At 39.2% G+C, this 23,720-nt stretch overlaps 1 protein-coding gene across 2 annotated transcripts in view; it reads right to left on the bottom strand.

Annotated features, from left to right (window-relative positions):
- opcml (opioid binding protein/cell adhesion molecule-like) overlaps positions 1-23,720 on the bottom strand; it is a 204,026-nt gene that overhangs the window by 99,636 nt on the left and 80,670 nt on the right. For both annotated transcript variants that reach the window (XM_042431510.1, XM_042431509.1), the window contains one exon: positions 7,222-7,457. In XM_042431510.1, coding sequence (XP_042287444.1) covers positions 7,222-7,457 — 236 coding nt within the window. The remainder of the gene's footprint in view (positions 1-7,221; positions 7,458-23,720) is intronic.

Raw genomic sequence — 23,720 nt, 5'->3', positions numbered from 1 at the left:
TGATGATTATTAACCAAGATCTGAAGGCTTGAAACTAAACACATAACAATATACACACAATATTTGAGACTAACCCAATAACAGACATTCTAGCACTACCACTACTATACTACTTAAGTGGAGAATTTCCTGATCTCATTTGTTCAGTGTTATGAAGAGGAATGAATTGAAATGGACACATGACTTAGCCCCCTCTTGAGCATAATGCCTGCTAAATTAAAACCATTTACAATTCAACTCTACTTTCACATGTTGGAGGTTGTTAAAATGAGAGTGGATTCCAAGTTAAATAGATGGATGAAGGATACTTCCTTTACATTTACTGATATGTTCATTAATGGACACTCATACTGGCAACACTATAGACCAGTTGCTATAGACACAGACTTGCCTTTGTTTCAAAGAAATAACAGTCTAAGATACAAATGCTGCCAATAACATCCAGACTGTGTCCAGGGCCAAATTGCTCAAGAACTAATTTTACCTGTCTCTACTGATTGATACTGACTGACGAGAAGATAAAGATTGGCACCAGTAACATTGTTTTCCCAGAGCAGGTTGTTCCTTTATAGTATAACCATGTTCCTAACAATAAAGGTGTTACACCTAAGGGATATTTCTCTAACATATCCTTAACTTCACTATTATAATCATCACTTCTATCAATTATTTGATTGTCAGTTTGTGATTCAGAATAATTACATCTGTCTGCCTGCCAATCAGTCATTATTATTCATAAAAATCTAATCAGCTCCTTCAAGTCATACTAAAACAGCAGTTTTCATTTTCCAGAAGTTGGCATAGTTCTGCTGAATGAGCAGTTCAAAATTAGCCATATCAATAACTTTGCCTAACAAATCCCATTTGTGTTCACTGAATTAATGATCCAGCTTCTGACAGCAATTCAATGTTAAAACTAGACTTGCTTAGATCAAATTACCCCACTACAATAGTTACAGAGGATAATGACTTTTCTCCTGCGTTCTAAGGCACCAAATTACATGTAACACTAAGATGGCTGAGAATAAAAATGAAAAGTTATGGGCACACAATTTCCCGGTCGGGACCACTTGCTGTTGTTAGGCAACTAGTCTTGACCAAGAAAAACGTCAAGATTGTCATTCAAAAAATGTCATTTTTTTTCCTGTAAAAGCAAACACATGCTGCATTTTACTGGTTGCTTTTAGTGTTTCAGATCTGGCTGCATTAACGTGCAGCAGTAATGCCATTGTTGCAAATGACAAAAAACTGCCAATGTGCATTTCGATGTCAAAAAAATACCAAACATAGACTGCTTGCACTTGTCATTATGCTACAACAAAAAGAGTCCGTACAAACAGGGAGGGACACACAGAGCACAATGGATACTTTAGAAAGTGTGGTAGTGCCATTGATTCAGACTACTTAGCCAAGAATATTTCATTGTTTATGATAATTTTCCTGAAATAGGGCACAGGCAAGTCTTAATTCCTGGTGTGTGGCGCGCGTGGGTGTTGCCAACACTTTTTGCAATTTTCCAGACCATCAGCACTGGCACACTTTGGGCACAGCCAGGTACAAGGTGGAAGAGAGACTGAATACATTTTTAGTGGGAGGAATGCATTACGCGCAGGTGGAGTCGGGGCGGGCTTCAATAATGACCAATCACATGGGCTCCTCTCATCCTCTTTAAACGCGGGTGAAACGGGTGAGAGAGGCTGAATGAGAGAGAGAAATGAGTTCATCTCTGTGAAGCCTGTGAAGTTCCAAAATATATATTCAGGACACCCCAAATATTAATATACCTCAATCCAAATATGCTGACAATGGTAGAATGAAAATGAAGCTGATGTGTTCTCATGTGTGCAGCTGCTGGCATACTGCTGCTGCCGCTTATTTTGTGCAAACAATTAATATAGGATAATAAAACATTTAATTCTGCAGTTCTCTACATATTTGAAAGTCCTCATGTATGCTTTTAAGTACATATCCATAAATAAACAGATACAAAATCGGGTTTGGAAATATGCTGGTTAGTGTGTGAAAAGCACACAGTCACTGTTTTGTCCAAATATTTAAATGATGAATGACGGTATCAACGCTGTGCCGGCTGTGCGTAAAGTAAGCAGGACTGTGTTTGAACCTGTTTTTAAATGTTTCACGAACATATTTTATTTGTTCACGACAAATAGGATGTTGATGCCTACTCTGTTAAGTTGTCAGAGGCTATTTTACACACTGATTATATAGATACAAGTCCACGCACAGAAATGTTTACTGCAAATATTTTGAGACTTGACTGTAAGTGGCATTAATGAAAAACTCACTGTAATGATCCTCATGACTTTACAGAAAAAATGTTTTGATTCCTTAACCTGAGTTCAAAGTTTTATTTAATAAAACTGTCTGGACAGATTTGATGGAGCTCATGACGCATCCTGAGTACCGCTGCGTTACTTCAAACTGTTTTATTGTTAAACTTGTGAGTAACAGCTTTCCAGTGTGATATTTAGAAAATGCAGAACATTAATTACCGTAGATTCTGACTGATTCTGTCACCACATTGGAAGATTTAAATAATGAAGTTTCCTCTGGAGTGCCATCTGTATGTAAAATGATGCACAGTCTCTCTCTCAAATCAGAGTCTGTAGATGAGACACGCATCATTCCTGTTGCTGTGTTCTGACTACAGCTGTTAGGTCACACACCACCTATCGCTCTCCCCAGACAGTTGTCCCCCCCCCCCATCGGTGAACACGTAGGAGGTCACTCAACCCAGCTTTGTTCCCATCAACAGATGTTGTGGGGACCCCCAGTAACGCAGGTCCTCCTGCATTGATGGGGGAATGTTCACCAAGTGGTGCTTGCGCCTCTTGGGATCCAAGTGCACAATGACAAACCACCAGTGGAACAACTGGATGGCCCGCTGCCATGAGCCTCAGTACCTGCATGACAGTCAAAGCTGTCACTGCCACTCCCTGCCGCAGTCTGAGGACTGCCTGCTGCAGGGCTGTCCATCTGGCTTCCAAAAGAACAGCCCACAGACTGACCGAGTTGAGCACGACTCCCAGATACTCAACCTGCTGGCATGGCTGTGGGACGCTCTTCTGCCAGTTGATGGCAAAGCCTAACCGGGTTAGGTGCAGTACCAACGTGGCTTTGTGGAAAATGGCCTATACTGCATGTACACACACTTCACACACAGTGAACTTATGTTGGGAGAGTGAACAGGAATGGTCTTTACGCACTATGGCAGGCCCAAAGACTTATAAGTTAAAGACATGGTTTATAGGCTAGTGCTTGAATTTGCTTAATGAAAAGCAAGTTTTTCTTTAAAAACACACTGAGCAGAAGACACATTTTTGATACTAAAAATCTCACAGCTGAAAATGGTCACACCATTGCCGGTTGGACAAAGTTGGACAAAGTGCCCGACAGTGCCCACATGGCGGTGGCTGCATTATGCTGCTCTCTACGTGGTCTCGTCTGAGGCATTTGAAGCGGAAGAGATGCCCCATGGCAGCTACGACAATACTGGGGCTCGATGGACAGGAACAAACTTGGAGCTGCGACTCCATCACCAGAGAAGTAAGATCAGTGAGCTGATTTCACCGTCACTGAGGAAAAGAGGATGGGAACTGCAGCAAGGCACTGCCTTTTATACTGTGTGGGACACACGGAATCAGTGGGCACATCCTGATTGGCCAGCTACGTACATGCAAATGTCAGTGGGTGATTGCGTACGTGTGATTGGAGAAGAGTATTACCCATAGAGTCCAGTAGAGGGTGGAGCCTGTGTAAGATAGAACATCTGTGTTTTCAAGTATCCCAACATAAGATGCAGTTACACAGAGGACTCTCCTGGTGTGTTCCAGGGAGAGTCAATAAGAGGGAAACAGCAGGGCTCTTTTCTCATTGAACAAACAGAAATGAAGTCCTTAAAGTTGGGATCACAGTGTAAATATCACTTGATGTTGAGTCCTTTGCTCCTTTTCTGCCAGTTCTAGTCCTTGGAATACATGCGCTATGCATTACAAAGCACTCCAAGATATTATTCTTTCTAGTAATGTGGCTTAACTGCAGTCAGTCCACTCCCTGTGTGCAGTCACCATGGAAGCAGATGTCCTATATTCCTGAGGGTATCAGCTGACAAGGTCACTGGACTGATTGATGTTAGCCTCCAGAGTCCTTCTCTGTGTACAGGTTCAACACCAATCTCCATTTCTGAGGTGCTAGAGAGGAGAGCGCCTGTGGGGACGAATGGCCCCACTAACATCCCCCATGGACTTCCTGATCTTTCTTTGCCATAAAGGTGGCAGTGTGTACTCTATTCATTTCATGTAATTTCTATTCAGTTGTAACTCCAGGGTGTTTCAGTGTGACATAAATATGGGCTTCTTCTCATGAAATGTTCCCGTAACACCAAAGTCTCACAAAGTTTAACAAGTGGCAGCAATTGTATATTAAAGCACTCATCATGTTGGGTACTGGCATGTGTGTAATCAGGCCAAAGCAGCACCACTGTTGGACCTAAAACTAGTGCCAGCATGGAAGAAATATTAGGCCATGCTATTTGACAGCATGTCTGTCCCTCTACCCTAATAAACAACATAATTAACAACACTACATAAATATTTCTAAATCTACATCACTACTGCCACGGCACCCACCATTTTGCATTACACTCCTATACTGTACAGAAGCCGTACAGAAATATGGAACAACAGGCAGTATAAAATAATTATTCTCTTTTTTTGCTTCTTGGCCTCTCTCCCTTCAACCATCCCTTCCCTCTCCACCAGAGGAAAGCCAGAAAAACAAGTGTGTAATAAGAATTCATGGGGAGATCAGTGACAGAGTCTTCACTTGCACTGTAAAAAAGCAATTCTTATATCTTCAAAATTAAAGCGTCAGAGTGTTTCCTGCCTGAGGACAGTCAATCTCCAACTCCCTCTGAAGGAGATTTTAATCCAAAACATGCGAGAGCAGAGAAATTGATTGTACAGGCTTTTTCATTTGTATTAGCAAAATCCGTTGGTTTTCATTGGAGCTGGTTTGAAGGCCAGAGTTGCTGCTTATGGCTGGTGCCATCTTTTCCGTTTGGAGCCAGGACCTTCCACATAAGGAGTACATGGTGTTGTCTTTCTCACTCTGGAAACATGCCCTACAACCTCGGACCCAAGCTAACGCTAGCTTAATGGGAACTCCGAGTGCTGCTCTTTTGGGCTAATCTTAGCTACTTTATCTAAATTGTGCTAACAGGTACTAAAATACCATTAAACATATCAAAATATTGCAACCACAGTCCAACTCAGTGCAAGTCCCAGAGCTGAGGAGAGCAGCAGGTGAGCTTCAAATCTTATTAATGGAACAATAATTTCCAAAATGACCACCAGCACACTTGAGGACTGACTTTTGCAATTATACCCATAAAAAAAAAATAGCATTACTTAGTATTTCTAGAGAGAAGTTGACATTTTTTTTAATGGGAGTCAGTTGGAGCATCTAGCAGCTGTTGGTGGCACTTTAAAGGAAAACTTCGGTAATTTTCAACAAACTTCAAAAATTGTTGTCCCCATTAGACACCTGCACACAAACGATGGGGAAATAGGGTCCAGCTTGAAAAATACCAAAGTTTCCCAATAAGGTACTTTGCATTGGCTTCGGCATCAAGCTGTGGTAGTTGCCACTTGTTGTGAACATAGTAAACATTACATCTGTTAAACATGTCAGCATTGTAGTTGTGAGCATGGTAGCATGCTGCCATTAACATTTAGCTCAAAAGACCAGCTGTGCCTAAGCACAGTCTCAAAGAGCCACTAACATGGCTGTAGACTCTTAGACTTGTTACTTTTTTACAGCCAAACTAGTGGTAAATACAGAACATATATGTATACATATATACATTAATGTAGGACAAAATCCTTGATATTTTGTCACCATATTCTACGACCAAGCATACGTAAAAACTATTTGCTGTAGTACTGTAATACTATTAAGACTTGGCATAAAGAGTTGTGGCAGCAGCTGGTTTATAACTTGCTGCCCTCATACCACTGACAGACACTGTTGCTCACATGCACACTGATAGTTGGAGCAGGTGCATCCCTCCTTTGGTGTGAACAACACAGAGCACCAGCAGTGTTTTGTTGGCGTATCAAAGCCTAGCCTTACCCATTCTGTGGATCGCGTGGCTGCTTTTAGTTTCAAGTATGAGCTTGCAGCATCCAGATGGTTGGGTTATTCAAGGTAAGGAGAAAGGACAGATAAAATCCATGAGAAAGTATAATTGGAGATGTGCTTTCTTGTCTGTGCAAGAATATGCTTGTCTATTGTTTGATTTAAACCATGGCCTGACGCTTCTCAGCATCAATTAAGAGTTAATGAGATATCATCATGAATTATAAAGTGTGAAAAATACTCAATGTTAATTATCATTTCATGAAAGTGAACATCATCAAATTGAACACTTTTTGTAAGGATCGTGTCAATTTTTTTTTCATAAGACATGCTACAGTAGTCGCAATGTGTCCCAGAACAATTATTAGAATTTATTCTCAAAGAAGCAAAGAAATTATTCTTTTTTCTCTTCTGATATTACAATCTGAAATGCAATATGCGCCTTCTCAGGGGTTGCCAGTAGGTTTTTTCTTGATCTCTTTTGTATCTCTTCTTCTCTTCTCTCTTTGTGATTCAATATGAGGTATCTCATACCTCTACTTAATCTAATTTTTAATTATATGTCAATTTAGTGCAGCTCCATGATCTAGACCTCAAATGCAGACTCAGGGCGGTGCTGCTAATTGTTTGTGGAAACTAACCATGAAGGAAATTGATTTCATCATAAAAGATAACAAAAGTCTCAGCGCTGACAGTTGATTTAGTAGGACTTTCCAATGAACTGAGCCAGGACATTTTTCAACGTATGTGCCCTAAATCAATATCTATCAGCAATCTCAAATTAAATCGAGATTGAATCCCGGTTTCATCACCAGGTCTAATGCTTTGTGAATTCCATCTGATCACACCATCCTAAAACAGACTCGCACTGGTCCCATCCATATCAACAATTTGAGTTTACAATGCTGCACCTGTAAAAAATGAATACGCACACTGCAAAATTATGGCTCTAAACAAACAACACACAGCATTGTTCCAGCATTGTTCTTGTTTGACACCTTCAGTAATTTACTGGAGCTGAATACAATCACTGTCAGGGCTGTTGACGTAGCAGTGTTTTACCTTGAACAATGAGATGCACTTTTGTGGATTTTGGTTTCTTGTTTGTGAGGATGGAGCAGACGTAGGGCCCCTCATCATGGACGTCAACATTTTGGATCTTGATGCTGTACTCTGTGACCGCTGTGTTTTCCATCAGGATGACACGAGGATCTAGAGACCACTTCTCACTTCCTGCGAATAGAATGGTGGTGCGATTGAGCCACGCCACTCGCGATACTTTGCTGTCCACATTGCATCTGATTGGAAGAAAGAGAGAAAATATAAAAACACATTAGATATTCAGGTGTAAGAGTTTGTCTTTATAAGCTCAATGAAACCTTGAATAAACATGCCACTCAAAAACAATAATTAGAAATGAAGTGATTTTAACATCCAGCTATGTTTTAATGAGGTGCTGTGAGAGGTGAAAGTGATCTCTAGAAGGTACTATTGTGATTGTGCTTGTAGAATTTTGAAGAGAAGGCAGTTTTAGTTAATAAGTTAATACAGTGAACACAGTAACAGTAACACAGTGAAAATGCCAATGTAATGTGTATTATTTGGCTAAACCCTTTCATGCATGAATTATGATAACCTCAGTCAGGATTTTCTTCCTAAGTGCTTTTATTCCTCTTTAGGCATGAGAAAAAATATTTGAACTTCATTTTTTTTAAACACGCATTTTTCAAGGAGTTTGTCCAACTTAGTGGACAGATGATTAATTGTCATTTTCTCCCAACATAAAATCAATACTTGGAAATTTTAACAATTGTATTACTCGATGCTGTCGTTATTTGATGTTACAGAATTTTATTTTCCTGTAAGTGTCTATTACTATAGAAGGACTGGCAAGATATTCCTGAGCCACTGAGTATTTCTGGCCGGCAGGCGGCCATCTTGAATTTGAGCTTTTACAGTCTATGGTTTTGAGAAATTTGTGTTGCACTTACGAGGACTGGCCAATGGATGGCAGTGTATGGGATGACACACTAGAGTCCACTGTGTTGGCTGATGTGCAACTATACCATTAAAACCCATGCATATATAAGAAAATGGCTTTTGAATAGCTGTCCACTGTAGTGACAACTATGCATGAAAGGGTTAAATGGCATACTAGCTGTAGGATTTAAGATCTTAGAATCTTCAACTGTGGTTCATAACAAAGAAAGATAGTTCTGTTCATTTATTTCTTTAGTTGTGTAATGGTTGAAAAACAACTTTCACAGCTCACTACACATTACATACAACTATAAATTGTAAATTCTCATAATTTGTTTCAAGTCAGGTCAACTGAAAGTACGTCCACACTATGGCACACATCTTTTTTGTGGACACAAATTGTTTTCATAAACTGTGTAAATTATAAAACAGTGTTTTTAAAATTTAGCCGGCTTTATGTAGATGTAATCTTAAATTGTCTGATCATGACTTTCAAAGCTTATAATCATGAGTTCGGTCTTGTGACCTGAAATGAGTTGGCAAATGTCCAGCTGATTGTTGGATGATTGTTGTTAAACATTCTTAACTTACTAACATACTTCCCAGCATGCATTGTATTTGGGTTGAAATTCTCCAGAAAGCTTTTGTTCTTACTTTGATTGTTCTTAGAAGTGGGAAGTTGGTCAAAGTATGAGCACAATTTAAAGGACCAGTGTGTAGGATTTAGTGGCATCTAGCAGTGAGGTTGTAGATTACAACAAAATTAATACCCTTCCCTCCTCCCCCTCCCCCTCCAAGCATGTAGGAGAAGCAATGGTGGCTGTAAAACTCTTGAAAAACGTGAAAGGCCCTCCCTAGAGCCAGTGTTTGGTTTGTCTGTTCTGGGCTACTGTAGAAACATGGTGGTGTAACATCACGGGCTCAATGGAGGAGGACCCACTCCCTAGGTAGATTAGTAGGGCTCATTCTAAGGTAATGTAAACACAACGATTCTTATTTTCAAGTGATTATACACTAATTAAAACATACTTGTGAATATTATATTCCATTTCTGCCAATAGATCCCCCAAATGTCAGTGGGGAAAAGATGCATCCTCTGTGTGCTCTTCATGAAGTTGTTACCTGAGAAATTCATCACTGACTTAAGGATAACACACAACTCATTGTTTAGATCACATAAGTCAAGACACGTGAGATCTCTTTCATGACTAGCAAATATATGCACTGCACAAGCACTACACATAACTTACCATCAGAATGTGACATGCAGTATACTAATCATCCAACCAACACACATAAGGTGCACACTGACATTGCCACACACTTCTGATCCCAAAAAAGATCAAGAGGCAAACAGGTTAGAAAGCTAACAACTTCTCACTGACATGCTCCTGTGCTTCATCTTCTATCAAAAGGACACATGCGTTCTTCAAACTCAAAAAAGTGATGTCCTCTATATCTGCAAGTGCAAACTTACTCAGCTGATTTATACTCTTACTGTATACTTAACGCTGACTAAATTAACATACAGTATACAAACACAAATTAACAATAGAGAATGGTGCTCAACATTTCTACTACTATAAAGTTAGATGCTACCTGTTGAAGAGAAATTTGTTCCATATGTTGAGGATCTTCCAAACAATCCTCACTTTGCCAGTGTTGCTAAACTACATCCTGAGGAGCTTTGGAGATATTCGGAGGCAGTTGTGAGACATGCAAGAAGGGTTGGGGTTCCATAGCATTTTATCTAATCTGAATCCTGTTTCAAAGCCGCTCATTGAATCTGATTTTTTAAGTATCCCCTATAGAATCTCATTTAGGTTTCAACATGTGCAAGTAACTACAGTTATATAAAAATCACTGAGTTAAAAATTGGGTCAATATAGTACCGACAATAAACACAGTAGCCATGGGTAAATACTTGAGGTTGTTTTGCAGAGTGTTAGTGTTATTTTTTATATTGCTGTTTGGTTACTAGATATTAACCCTTGTCTTGGGTGGTTTATTACTCATGTAATACTGGGTTAACTTTATCCACTACTCAACTGCGCTGTATTGACCCACATGGGTCAATTGTGTGCATCAGTGGTAGAAGAAACTCCTTTACTGAAGTAAAAGTAACAGTACCAGACTGTAGAAATGACAATGTCATCAGAAGAGAAGTTGTTTCGACTCAATCAGAAATCTTGTTGCGACCAATTCGAAAGTCATCTCAAGAAGATAACACGTGATTTGAGAGATGTGCCTGAAACAGCAACAGAGGATCGCCCAAGCCTCAATTTAAGGTCAGGAATTTTTTTTTTTTTTTGTGAATGAAATATGCTCACAAATAGAGCAGAACATGGAGCCTTATATGGCAATTTAAAGGAAAGGGAGCGTGGATTATGCCAATCATCAGATCTCATGAACATGCACCTCGTCATGTGGCATTCATCAGGCTGAAACGAGCCATCTATGACAAGGAAGTTAAGAGAGTTCCCTGAATCTGACTTGGAACACTTGTATGAGCAAACCTCACAAAAAGTCAGTTTTATGATAATAATAATAATAATAATAAGAAGAAAATGTTCTTGCAAAAGGCCCAATGTTTCTCACCAAAAACCTAACAAATACATCAAATGCATTTCCTTCCTCATAAAACATGTGCAAAGCATCTTTCTTGAAAATTTAAACCTGAATTGCTTACATCTTTGTTTGCTAGCTCAGTCTTTTTCGCTGCCTTTCCTGGGAGTTGCTACTTTTCTTGGCACATTACCACCACCAACAGTTAATCAGTGGAATAGCATGAAACTGGTAGCAGGAGTATGTGTCATGTCACCCACGGTCTTGTGTTTGTGTGTGTGAATGGCGTGGCATGTGTGTTTGAGCTCAGCTACTGTGGGTTGCCATTGGGATGCAATATTAAAAATCTTTATCCTTGGGATGCCTCATTAGCCTACTGGTTAAGATGCATTGTCATACCCTTCTCTCTACCCATGTTTCCTGTCTCTCTGCACTTTCAGATGTCCAATAAAGTAACAAAAAAGTCTGTTCTAATAGTGATATAAATACATTTACATATAGTAGGTAAGTCCAGGTCAATTCATCACACTTTTGGTCCGCATCATTATAGATATTAATGAAACATGGCATGCTGATTTAGTCATATAAGGAACCTGTGGAACTGAAACTGCATGTGATGCCACTTCAGAGTAATGACATCTCTGCAACTACTCAAAAACCAAAGACCAAACTTTCTGGAGGTGTTGATGACATTATAACTTTGGTGAAAATTTCCATGGGTTTTTTATATGGCCAAATCAGTATGCCAAGTTTCATTAATATCTATGATGATGCAGTCCAAAAGTGTGATGAATTGACCCGGACTTACCCTAATACGTGAAAACAGTAATACAGTATTGTACATAAAGGTCTTTACAACAGTAAAAGATCATTCTCATACTATCTTGGGTGTTCCTACAATGATTCCTGCATATCCACTGTAAACGCCAACTACCACATTAATAATTCTGATCTGATTCATTCAGCCAGGTTTAAACAATGACATTCTTTGGACCAATATTTTGACCATTTTAAGTCCAAATAAAAGTTAAGTCTGAGGGTATTGTACCTGTGGAATTACAAAATCAGTACAAAATCCCCCGTCTCTGTAGCAGATGAAAAAGACAGCACCGACTCCACAATAAATTAGTGTTTAGCGCCTGTGTCAAGCAACAGCTTAATTGATACACTCTCCTTACTACCAACCAAGGGCACAAAAGTATCAGCGATGAACGTCTTAAAACCTGAACCAGTTCTGGGCATCAGGCCTGAACCAGAACTCAAAACGCACAGTGGTCCCTGCTCAGAAACTGTAGAGCATGGCATAGCTGGAGCATACTACGGTGAACGATGCGAAGGTGAATGAGACAGAGAAGACAGTAAATGACGCTTAGCTTTCGAATTAAACAGCGGACATTTGTCCTTCCATTGACCTTTCCCATGGCAGCAATTACACACTATAGTACCCTCAGGCCACCCCATAAATGCAGGCTTACAAGAGGAACCAGAACCCCTGTGGAGGAACCAAAATTTTGCACCACCACAGGAGTTACCACAATTGTCATCCCCCTTTTCCTATCACCCCAGGAGTGTGTCTCTGAAAAACTACCCTTATGCGTCAACACAAAATCAGCCAATTCAGCTACTTTGAGCGCAGTAGAGGGCTTCTGCTCATTCACATAAGTAGCAATGTGTGGAGGGATAGCATTTTTAAACTGCTCAAACACAATAAGCTCACACAGACTGTCTAAAAAGTATCAACTTTTGCAGCTGAGCACCAACAGTGAAAATCTTATCACCCTTTACCCAATTTATTAATTTGTGACGATAGGCTTCAAAGATCAACTCCTATACTTTTAATGCAGCAGACTTCACCATATCATAATTCAAATCATGCGCCCCACTGCTACCTGAGGCACAAACAAACTGTCTAACAAAACAACTTAAATGGACAAGCCCCCATTTGTTATGGCCACAACTGAAGGGAGACACACCATGTCAAAGTTTAACAACATAATTACATAACACAATTTATTAAATCAAATTAAACAAATTAAATATTCACAATATTGAGTGTGGATGTCAGTATAATCGGTTGTGTAATGTGTTTAAGTGGTAGATGTGTGTGTAAATGTTTTATAGTGCATAAAAGAAAACTAAGGTAGCATAACTAAACCAAACCAAAATGTCAATTAGATAGTAATCTGCATGAAAAAAACTGCATTCCACTTTCCCCACCCAGGTTGAGCCTGCCGGTCTGGCGAACTGAACCAGCAACCCTCTGGTTACAAGCTTGCTTCTCTAACCACTAGGCCACCATTGCCAGTTTATGTAAACTTGTATAATTTACGCATTTAACCTGTCAGCATTTTTTTTGCCAAGCCACTTCCTTCACCTTGTTAATGGCGGCAGTATTGCCCTTATCGGTGATGACTCCTTTATATTCTTCTTATAGTTTCAACAGCAGGGTTCTAGTTTTTAGGGCATTGTTGCTAACTTTTGAGCTATCCCCCTTTACTTTTCCAGCACTTGGTGAAACAACAGACGTGACTTTTCTTGGTCTTGGATGTTGATTTCTGAATGAATGGATATTTGGTTAGCAGCATGGATATTTTGGTTAACACTGATTCAGTAATCGTTCAGTACGTCCAGTAAATGCTCAGTAAACGTTGAGTAAAGTTAAACCTAGCAGTTTATTATGTTGGGCAAGTTCAAAGTTGTGAAAACAACAGGGGTGTTTTGAATACGCCCCCATTTTCACAGGTAATTTGTTAGTCTGTCCCTCCCGCCACAGCAAATGGATTAATCCTAGAAGGCTATTGATGTAGCACTTTTCTCCTTATGAAATTAACATGGAGATTATTTGACCAATGAGAATTTGGTCGGACGAGAGCATATCAACCAACTAATCAACCAGTCGACAAAGAGACTACAGCCCTACTAGTTTTCCCTTCATTTTGTACATAGTATCGCCTTTTTGACAATTAACTGTTCCGGGCTGCTAATATACTCCATGTACACACAATGCAAGCTTTTTCAAGCCTGGTTAGAGTTAAAGTTGACTAGACACGGCTAAATTGTATTAGTGGAATGGCTTGAGCCTTAAGTGAAAGCTGGCGTTAATTCAGGCCAAGCTATTTCAAGTAAGTGCAGCTTTCATTAGCTGCATTGATGGAATACCCCTCTGGTTGGGTGATGCATTTGCATTGTTGTTTGGGTTGATGTGTGCATTGCATTTGGACTACCCCAGGAAACTCGTTCACACATTTATCTTCATCCATAAAGTACTGATGAGTCTTGATGATGGTAAACCACTAGAACCCTGCCTACTCAATCTCAAAAATGACCTGTTACTGAAAGAGCAGTAGGGCCCTATTTTAACGATCTAAAGCGCACGGTCTGAAGCGCATGGTGCAATTGCATTGAGGGTGTGTCCAAATCCACTTTTGCTATTTTAACGGCGGAAAAATGGTCGATGCACCAGGCGCATGGTTCAAAGGGGTTGTCCATAGTCTCCTAATTAATCATGGGTGTGTTTTTGGCGTAACATGCAATAAACCAATCACAGTGTCATCTCCCATTCCCTTTAAGAGCCAGGTGTGCTTGCACCTTGGCGGATTGCTATTATGACGGCGCATTTGCCAAGTAGTAAGAAGGAGCACTTCTCTGCAGAGGAAACAGATCTGCTCGTGTGCAAAGGTCCATAATCGCGCACACTGGCCTCTGCTGCTCCTGGACCCTCCCGTGGTCACCCCCAGACCACCAGTTTAAGATCCTGTTCATTAATTTGTTGCAAATTTATCTTCGTTTGGTTTTTGAAAAGGTTTATTTTTTTAATTAGAGCTTTGGTTTATTTAAAATCATTTTGTTCAGTCATGGAGTAACAGGTCAAATCAGCAGGGTTTTAATTGCTGAAAGTATGAAAACCTAGAAGCTGTGCAGATTTATTTCCTTCGTTAGTTTAATCATTGTTTTCACCTCATTTATTTCCTCATGTGTTCCTCATGTCATCATGTATTGATGCAGCAGGAAAGTCGATCTGTGTCTTATCCGTTGTTGTCCATCTGTTTAAATACCACTGTGTATTGCCACGATTTGGTCAAATAATTAAACAATTTAATCCATCATTATTGCGGTTAGTTAATTCTGATAAATATTATGACTAAGCATTATGACATGTATTTTTTTAAATATATTAATATTAATATATTAATACAATAATAATCTTTCACATTGTAATCCTTTTATTTGTTACCTTTTGCATGTTTGTGCGCTGCTGTGCGTCCTGTGTGTGTAACAAGCAGAGTGTATGTTGTGCACCCGCCTGTGTAGATGCATGTTACTGTCTGCGCCCTTAAAATAACAGTGAAACATTGCGCCATTGACTTTAGACCAGGTTTTTGTTGGTCAATAGCGCGATCGCTCTCTGCTGCTTTTAGACCAACACGCCCATGGGCGCTCTGATGGGCGCAAGTGCCATTGCTATTTTAACAACGTGAGTGCTGGACGGGAAAATGACAACTGCGTCGGTCTTAAAATAGCAAGCACCGCTCTGCGCCGGGCGTAAGATAGGGCCCTTAGTTACAAGTTGTGTGTTTGTTGTGCCCAGTATCACAACTTGACAGTATGTTGTTGAACACATTGTTGCTTAAAGCATTTAAATGAAACAGTTTACATTTGGTAAATTATGTCTTGCCCACCAAATCTACCTCTGTTGCTCATGTTTGCACTTTGTAAAATAACTTGATCTGAATCCTGAAATAATGTGAGATGTGCCTTTTACAATGAATAACTTATTACTTATTTTATTAGGTTTTGTTTTTGTAGGTCTTTACAAGCAGGACAGACTTGGATTTCTTGTTTTAATAACTTAATTTTTTTTATTGATTCATTCATTTAATCACTTTTTATTTATTATTTTTTATGTTTTTAATCTCATTTGCAGTTTGATGGCCATGGTAAGTAAGATCATTTTAATTGCTGTTTTAAGAAAGTTCATAAGCATTAAGCATTTTAAGATGCTCAGTTCCTGGTTCTCTTGTTCCTGTGTGTTTGACATGTAGAGATACACACTTTCACACACAGTCACACTCATATACAGCCACATACATACTTGCACAGAAATATACACACACACAACCACCCACATTCACCCACAACCATACACAAGAGGAGATGACTGAGATGCTTTATGTTTACATTTCCATTTGCAGCTAGAGCAGGGGTGTCCAATTGTGCTATGCCTGTGCAGGTTTTCCTTCCAACCAAACACTTCACCAGGTGATTTCACTGATTAACACACTTTCAGCCACAGAGGAGGAACTTATTAGAAAATCTCTTGAGTCTTTGGTTGGAAAGAAAACCTGCATACACTTGGCTCCCCATGGCACATGGTTAGACACCACTGAGCTAGAGCAGGGTTTAAAAAAATATTGCTGATAATACTGCTGAACAATTTAAAGACTGAATAAAAAAAATTGTACAGCTGAAGTTGTGTGTGTGCGTGTGTGTGTGTGTGTGTGTGTTGTGATTGAGTTCATTAGCCTATGAGTTGCATACGAGTATATTTTTTGGCAGAACATTTGTTGAGTATCAGTAAAAGAATGGAAAGACATTTCAGTTTTGTTTGCCAGTTCTTTTTTTTTAATTAATGGATGTTTTAAATTTGGCACAGGTTTACACACTCTGTGAAAACAGTCTTTTAAATCCGAAATACCCTGAAGCTTAAGTGAACTCATAGATGTGAGGAGATGAATTCAGTGAGAAAAGCATCAGCGTCTGGCTGATTAGTCGGCAGGTCTCAGCACAAGTTATCACACACAGTCCATATAGCACATCAACCAGGGAGCTTCACACACCCAGCAGTGTTTGCTGGCCCCAGAGTCACACACAGCATTCACCACAAATAGAGCAAAACAAGAAATTTCAGGTGCACAGATTAAAACTAATGCATGCAATGTGTGTGTGGTGCTGAATGCGGGGGAAATGGAAGTATGAAGGGAATTAGGAGGAATAAGGCTGGAATGAGACTTGCTATCAGCAAGCAGACTGACAGTAAAGAAAGCTAAAATGAGCTTGTATGTGATGGGAGGAGGCCAGGTGAATCAAACAGGACACAGTATGAATCAGAAAATACCATGAAGCTGAAAAGAAGAAAATAAACCAAACATAGGGGCATGTTAAAGGTGTTGGTTGTATTTGGGTAATTATCATATTTCTAGTATTTGAAATTTGTAATTTAGAATAATCAGAGTAATCATTTTGCACCACTATGTTTCTACTAGTTACCAAATTGTGCTGGTAATATGTCACGTAACCTGAAACAGGAAACACTGTGTGACTGTAAATGAGGATCCCAGTGGTAACACATCTGATTCTTGAAAAATTTACATTCACCCTCCCATTTCTGTAAAATGTTGTCTTTAACCCAAGAACTGTGGGAGAAACAGTCAATTTAGTTGAAGCCATAGACATGAGAGGAGACAATACATGTCAGAAAATCCAGCAAGTCAAAAGCGTGTCTTTGAACAGCTCCATTATTTGCTGAACTAACAAATCAAGCCGCATCGCTTCGACTGCTTCACAACAAATATGGGACAAAGCATTTCTTTTCCAAAGGAATACTATGTTCCTTCATATTTGCTTTGTTAGATGTACACAATCCAAAAAACAAGGCACAGAAGGTTGCCCTCAACTTGAAAAGGAGCATTTACAGTTAAGCATTGTGGAAAGAAATGAAAACTTTTGGTCAGCATCCCCAAAAGTAAGTTTGCACAAACATGTCTTCTTGAGGAACCCTAATGGTCTTAAAAGGGGAAGTAAAACATTAAAGGTCTAAAGGTCAGCTACATCCATTAAACAGTGGCCTTTATACTTAAGCCTGGGAAAGATGCATTTTATGTGGAATAAATTGAGCTTTATTTAGAAAACCTGGAAGCCATACCACACCTCTATTTCACAGGCAGTTATATATATATATTGTCAATGTCTTTTTTTGTATTCTTAAGTGTGATTTTACACTTATACAGTCTCTACTCAGGTTGCACAGTGAAAAAACAAAAGCCGATATACAGCATGTGTAGACAGCTGGACTGATTAAAATAGAATCGCATGTGTTCCATCAGATGAGCGTCACAGATGAGAGAAAAACGTGTTTGTGAAATTGTTTAAAATACTGTTCCTTTAAAATAGATGTACTTACTTGAACATGAATTTGCAGTTATAGAAGTCAAACAATCTTGTCATGTTATTCACACAACTACTACTACTGTAAACAGAGTTATGGAAGTTATAGAATGTTAAATGGACTGCATTTATATTGTACTTTTCTAGTCTACCGACCACTCGAAGAGCTCTACGATGAGGGATGTAACGATACACAAAATCTACAGTTCAATACGTGCCTGGGTCTTGGGGTCACGGTTCGGTATGATTTTGGTACAGCAGACAAAAAAAAAAGAAAAGTAACTATTACTGAAACAGTTTAGTTGCTGCAGTGAGAAAGGAAAACAACCTGTCTGTTTCTTACAAGGAGGCAGGACACCTGCTGACAGCTGTTTTATGCTGATTTACGGTCTCACTGTATATAAAGTAATTGAAACTAGCTCCAGCAGCTACAACATGCTACGACAGTAACATGCTGCTTATGCTTCACTATTAATAATCTAATGATGTCATATATAAAAATATATCAGTCAGAGGTACCAAACCATTACTTTTACTTTCATGTTTTTGACTAGATTTTTCCCTCTCAGAACTGGTTCTTACAGTGTGCTGTCTCACCACGTCAGAAATCAGATGTGTTCATAGTTGTTCTGAACGACTTCACTCAAAGGCAATTCGTGGGTTTATTCATTAATTACACATAAAAATGACACACAAAATGCAGTGCTTATACAGGCAGTGTAAAACTATGTGATTGGATAGGGCTGACTGATCCAACCACATCCAATTACTGTCAGACAGCTGAATCAATCTAAAACTTTAAATTGTCAATAGACTTTTTGTTTATGTGAGCGGCATGCAGTGTATACTTAGTATATAGCCAACTAGAAATGTCCTTATTGGTAATTTAAGGTATTTATTGATTTTGGTGTCATTGTATAAATAAGCTAGATAGTTCAGTTATGTATTCATGTCTATAGGCCTACACACATAAAGTGGTGATTATCTGTGTAATCTGTTGTAGTTCTGTCACAGAAATAAAACACCTCATAATTTTGATTTTGGGATTGAAAGTGACATAAAATAGCACTCTCCTGGGAGTAGACCTTTCTTAAATGAAGTGCAGGTCGCTTCATCATCCTCATGTCCTACTCTGAGGTTGGAGTGTTTGTAGTCTATGTTCACTTTCAGTATAATATCTACAGTAGGAGTGATTCTGATAAATATGGCCCAGAAGTTTTTTTTAAGAAGAACTGAATTGTAAGTAACAGGTTAGCTAATAAGAATGGTCATTACCCTAATATTTATTTAGAAAACCTATTGGCTGTAAATGTTAAACTTGCAGTGTGGAACTTTTACATATAAATGAATGTCTGTGACATCGAAGTCCTTGACAAACGAGTTCACACAATGCTGGTTAAGTCTATCACCGCCAGATAAATCTCTCTGTATTTCACATTATACAGAGTTCTTAAATTTCATGTTGGGAGGGACATCCTCATGCTGGCTGTTTGAATGTGCACCCAAAGACTTCTGCCAGCCAAGCCAGCTAACTTCTGGACTGAATGGATCAAATTCTGATAGTGAAACGAGTCATTTTGCGGGAGTTGTGTGATGCTCAAAACAATTTATCCACAGTATTACAGCCGCAACAATAGCGACAGAGTAGGCTACGGCAGAGCCTATGATGTAAGCATGTGTTGACAGTGTTTTTGTAACTACTCTCACTGCCAGAAGGGGGAGACAAAAGTCCTGTGCTCCAGCTTTAAACATTAATTTTAGTCTCAGATGATATTGTTATTTTAAGAGGGAAAATACAAGTACTGGGCAAGTTATAGGGGCAAATTCATATTAAATAAAACAACTGTTTTGCAGAGTCATCTCTATATGTGTGTATGTGCTTAACATACATTGAAAAAGAGTGAAGACGCATACACACCAATGTGCACACTGGTTTTTTAACTGGCTTTACAGTGTTAAAACCAAATCTGCGTCCTTGTACAAGATCTTCCTATATTATTTATATAGTCTGTCTCCACGACCCAGTTTTTCACTGGGGTTTTTTCGCATTTTGAAGAGAAATGCTCCAGTAGCAAATCCTGGCCACAAACAGATAAAAATATGAAGTTAATACAAGAGCTGGCACAACATACTTAAAAACCCCTGCATGCACCTTGGCTGAAAAAAGCACTCACCTAAGTATTTCCTTAGTACATGAATATATTGGGTCATAAAATGTAAATATAAAAGGTTATCTCCCTCTCCTGCTATTTTCCTGGCAGATGCAGAGGTGCTACTGTAGGATTACCTGAATGCATGCCAAGTTGCTGCAAAGGAGAAAAGGCTGCAGGTGAAGGTGCAACGGGAGGAAGCTTTGTTTTTTTACCATTTATTTATTTTCTTAGTCTTGCTCTGTAGTTACCCTGTGAACATGGTGAGGGAAAGTATAGTTGAGAGTCCATGCTGCATTCAGCATCGCTCTGCTTCATATTCATAATGGTGTACACTATTCAGTTCAGTTCAGTTCAGTCCTCCTCTGCTAGCTACTGAGTCACTCCTGTGGAGCTACCAGAGGTTAAGTGCTCAAGGGCACCTTGTCAGTAGCTACTCTGGAAAAAAGAGCATTAATAACCTTTTTTATTTTTTTTTTTTCCTGTAAAATACTATGATTCCCAGCTGGTCCTGGGATTCAAACCACTGACTTTCCAGCGGGTGTCTGTGACCTTTAAAGGAGAAATTCACCTGGAATACCACTTACCCCAAGTTATTTCTCTTTATCCAGATAGCTTTAGTATGATTTGCCAAATTTTAGGGATGACTCTGTTGACCCCAACAACGGAGCTTGTTTGTGTTGCTCACAAGCTGCAAAAATACATCTGAAAGACCCAACAGCAATGTATATTCCCACAGCCTGTAACATGGTTATATCACTTGCTTTCTTCTGTGCAGAAATGCACAGTTTGTGGGCGCACTTTAGCAGAAAAATATAGTTCTCAGCAAAATTGTTCAAAGCAAGGTCTGTAGATCACAGTGATGTAACTATGTGAAGACTTCTGAAACAAGAAAGAAACGTTGCTGTTGAGGTTTTCAAATGTAACGCCACAAAATATGACTGAGTGAGAGCAAACATTTCTATGGCAGACATCTCTAGACATTAGTGAATAACACTGAGTTTCTGGATGGACGTACAATTTATGTACTTTGGCGAAAGTGTCCTTTAAAAAAGCACACAAAAGTAACAGTATCCTAAATCACTTTCCACTACTGGGTCTATTTTGTTGTTTGTTTGAATAAAAGGAACACGGATAGTGCCACATCCAGATATTTCCTGTTCAGCTACAATAGCAGCACTGTTCAACAGGCATACTGGGAGAAATCAATCATAGAAAAGGAAGAGATACCAATTTCTCTACTGACAGGAGACTCAGTAGACCAGAATGTGATACAGACACAATACCTGACTGGAAATCTGGTCTATTTCTGCTGCTAATGCTGTCACTTTGCTTTTTGCTCCGTCTTTCTATATATAAATAACTTGTTGAAGTTCAGGCACTTTCTTTGTGTGAGAAAAAGAATTCTTGAAATGTACGAGGTCAAAACCTTGAAATAAAGTACTCAAACAAAAGAAGGTACACAAAAGGAGTCAGTTTAGCTTTTCATCACAAAGTGTATGAATGTGTAGGCTACATGGCTAGGGAATTAAATATTTCTGCCTTCACATTTATAATAGTTACAATTCACTCAAGGTTACAGCACAAAGCACTGGTACTAACAAGCACCTTCATGTGGGGTATTTAGTTCATAGTTTTGAAAAGGTTTTGCCCACCTAAGACACATTGCTGACAGGATGACACATTAGGTGTCAAACCTTTACATCAGACAGCAGCAGACAGCTTTCATATTGGCACTTTGCACTTTTGAGATTCAATGAATGAATGAATGAATATTTTATTTTTGTGTCGGTCATTTACATGACCTGTCCCTCATGGAATTATTCAGACACATTGACTAACAACGAACCAAACGTTCTGGCATGTTAACCCACCATCATCTAACACAATACATAAATATCATCCAAATAGTACTTGGAGAGAGGCCAACAATTGGTGGCACTGTCAGAAGCTGTCCTGCCGTAACACTTAGCTGACAGCCAGTATATTTTTCTCAAATGCACTTCATGCCAAAATGGTGTGTGCTTGGTGTCTGTTGTGCTGCACTTCAAGCAGTGTTTCAAATGAAATCCTCCATGCTCTCTTTAGAGCTCAACTGCATCAGTGTGGCGAGACAAAGTTGCTGCTGATTAAAGGATCATTTCAGTGTTTTTCATGGTCGCCTTCTCTTTTGCTATTAGGCACGCTAGTGGCAACATGGTTCTGGAAATGGCAATGTTGGTCCGTCCACCACTTTGTTGCAAACTGAAATATCTCAACAATTTGATGGAATGCCATGAAATATGGTACATTTCCCCCCTGAGAATGGCTTCACGTTTAATCCAAGCCCATCATCAGGTTTAATGTGTATAATACTTTGGTTTACCTGCAAAACTAATGACATTCCCAGTAGTCGCATTTGTTCCATCTATTCAGTTCTAACTGGCACGGGGACCAAATCATTACACATTAGTAAAGGTTATTCACTTACTGATTTACATCTTAAAAAATATGTTCACAGTTTCCAAGTAACGTGCGCTCCCCCTTTCTACTCGTCGACAAACACACTGCTTCAGTGTGTCAGATTACCACATTCCCCTCTGCAAAATTATTTTTAACTCAATAGCTGATGTTCTCTGCTGTTACTTTGCATTCTAATAATACACTCTGCAGGGGATTTCATAAACTGTGGGTGACTTAAAAATATCTCTGGAATTTGATTTATTGAGCAAAGCTTCAACAGCAGCAGCTGGCCTAAGAAATGAATTCCTTTAATTAAGTAAACTACAGACATTTGTCCAGTGTATATTTTCATTGTGTAATCACACAAATTCCTTTCTAAACAAGACAATCTCTCAGGATGCACTCCTGTCATCTGTTTGCTTCTGTCCTCCTAAAAACTCTATTTGTCGGTTTAATTTTGTGTTATTCCATTGCACGTTGACACTGCATGAATCCTGTCAAAGTGTCCAAACACATTTACTCAAATTTGTTTGCACTCCACCAAATAGCCCACAACTGGCATTGTTCTCAGATGGGTTTACACTGTCCTTGTTTATCAGGTTAAAAGTAGCAGCGACAGGTGACTGGAGGAGTCAAACAGTAGTTTATGTCTTCACCAGTCTAACACAGTTGTTAACAGCAACGCGGACCATAATTCACACTGAGAACTGGAGATGACTACTGGAAACTAGGACAAAAATGTCACAGAATAATAGAAAACATATTCACCTCATGTGGAAATGTTTTGAAAACCTGATTTTCTCAGTCAAACTTTAGAAGCATGTTCTCCACAAGAATATGAGAATCAACTGCTAGCTCTTGATATACAGCAAAATCCCCAGAATGACAATCACATGAGGACTGTCAACATTCTGCTCATTCACCCAAAAGGCGCTTTCTACTAATATTTTCCAAACCTAGAATCTGTGGCACACCACTGTCACATTAATATTTCAGGTGCCAGACTCGAAAATGTAAGTGTACCCAAGAAGCAGTTGCTTTCTCAGCAGCATTCCATGAAATAATGAAATAAATGTCTACAGTATACCATGCCCAATGCTGCTATGAGGACTGTGTACTGAAAAAGACATTGACACAGATACATCTGTGAGTCAACCCCCCCCCCCCCCCCCTCACTGGTAGAGTTACACCAGCTCTCATTATAGTAATGGATGAAAATGCTCAATACAGCTGGTATGCTACTTGGCACTTGCAGACCTA

The sequence above is a fragment of the Thunnus maccoyii genome, chromosome 13 (assembly GCF_910596095.1).
Source record: "Thunnus maccoyii chromosome 13, fThuMac1.1, whole genome shotgun sequence".
In the NCBI taxonomy this organism is placed as follows: Eukaryota; Metazoa; Chordata; class Actinopteri; order Scombriformes; family Scombridae; genus Thunnus; species Thunnus maccoyii.
The sequence above is the reverse complement of the archived record's forward strand: the minus strand, read 5'-3'. Positions and strand labels throughout refer to the sequence as shown.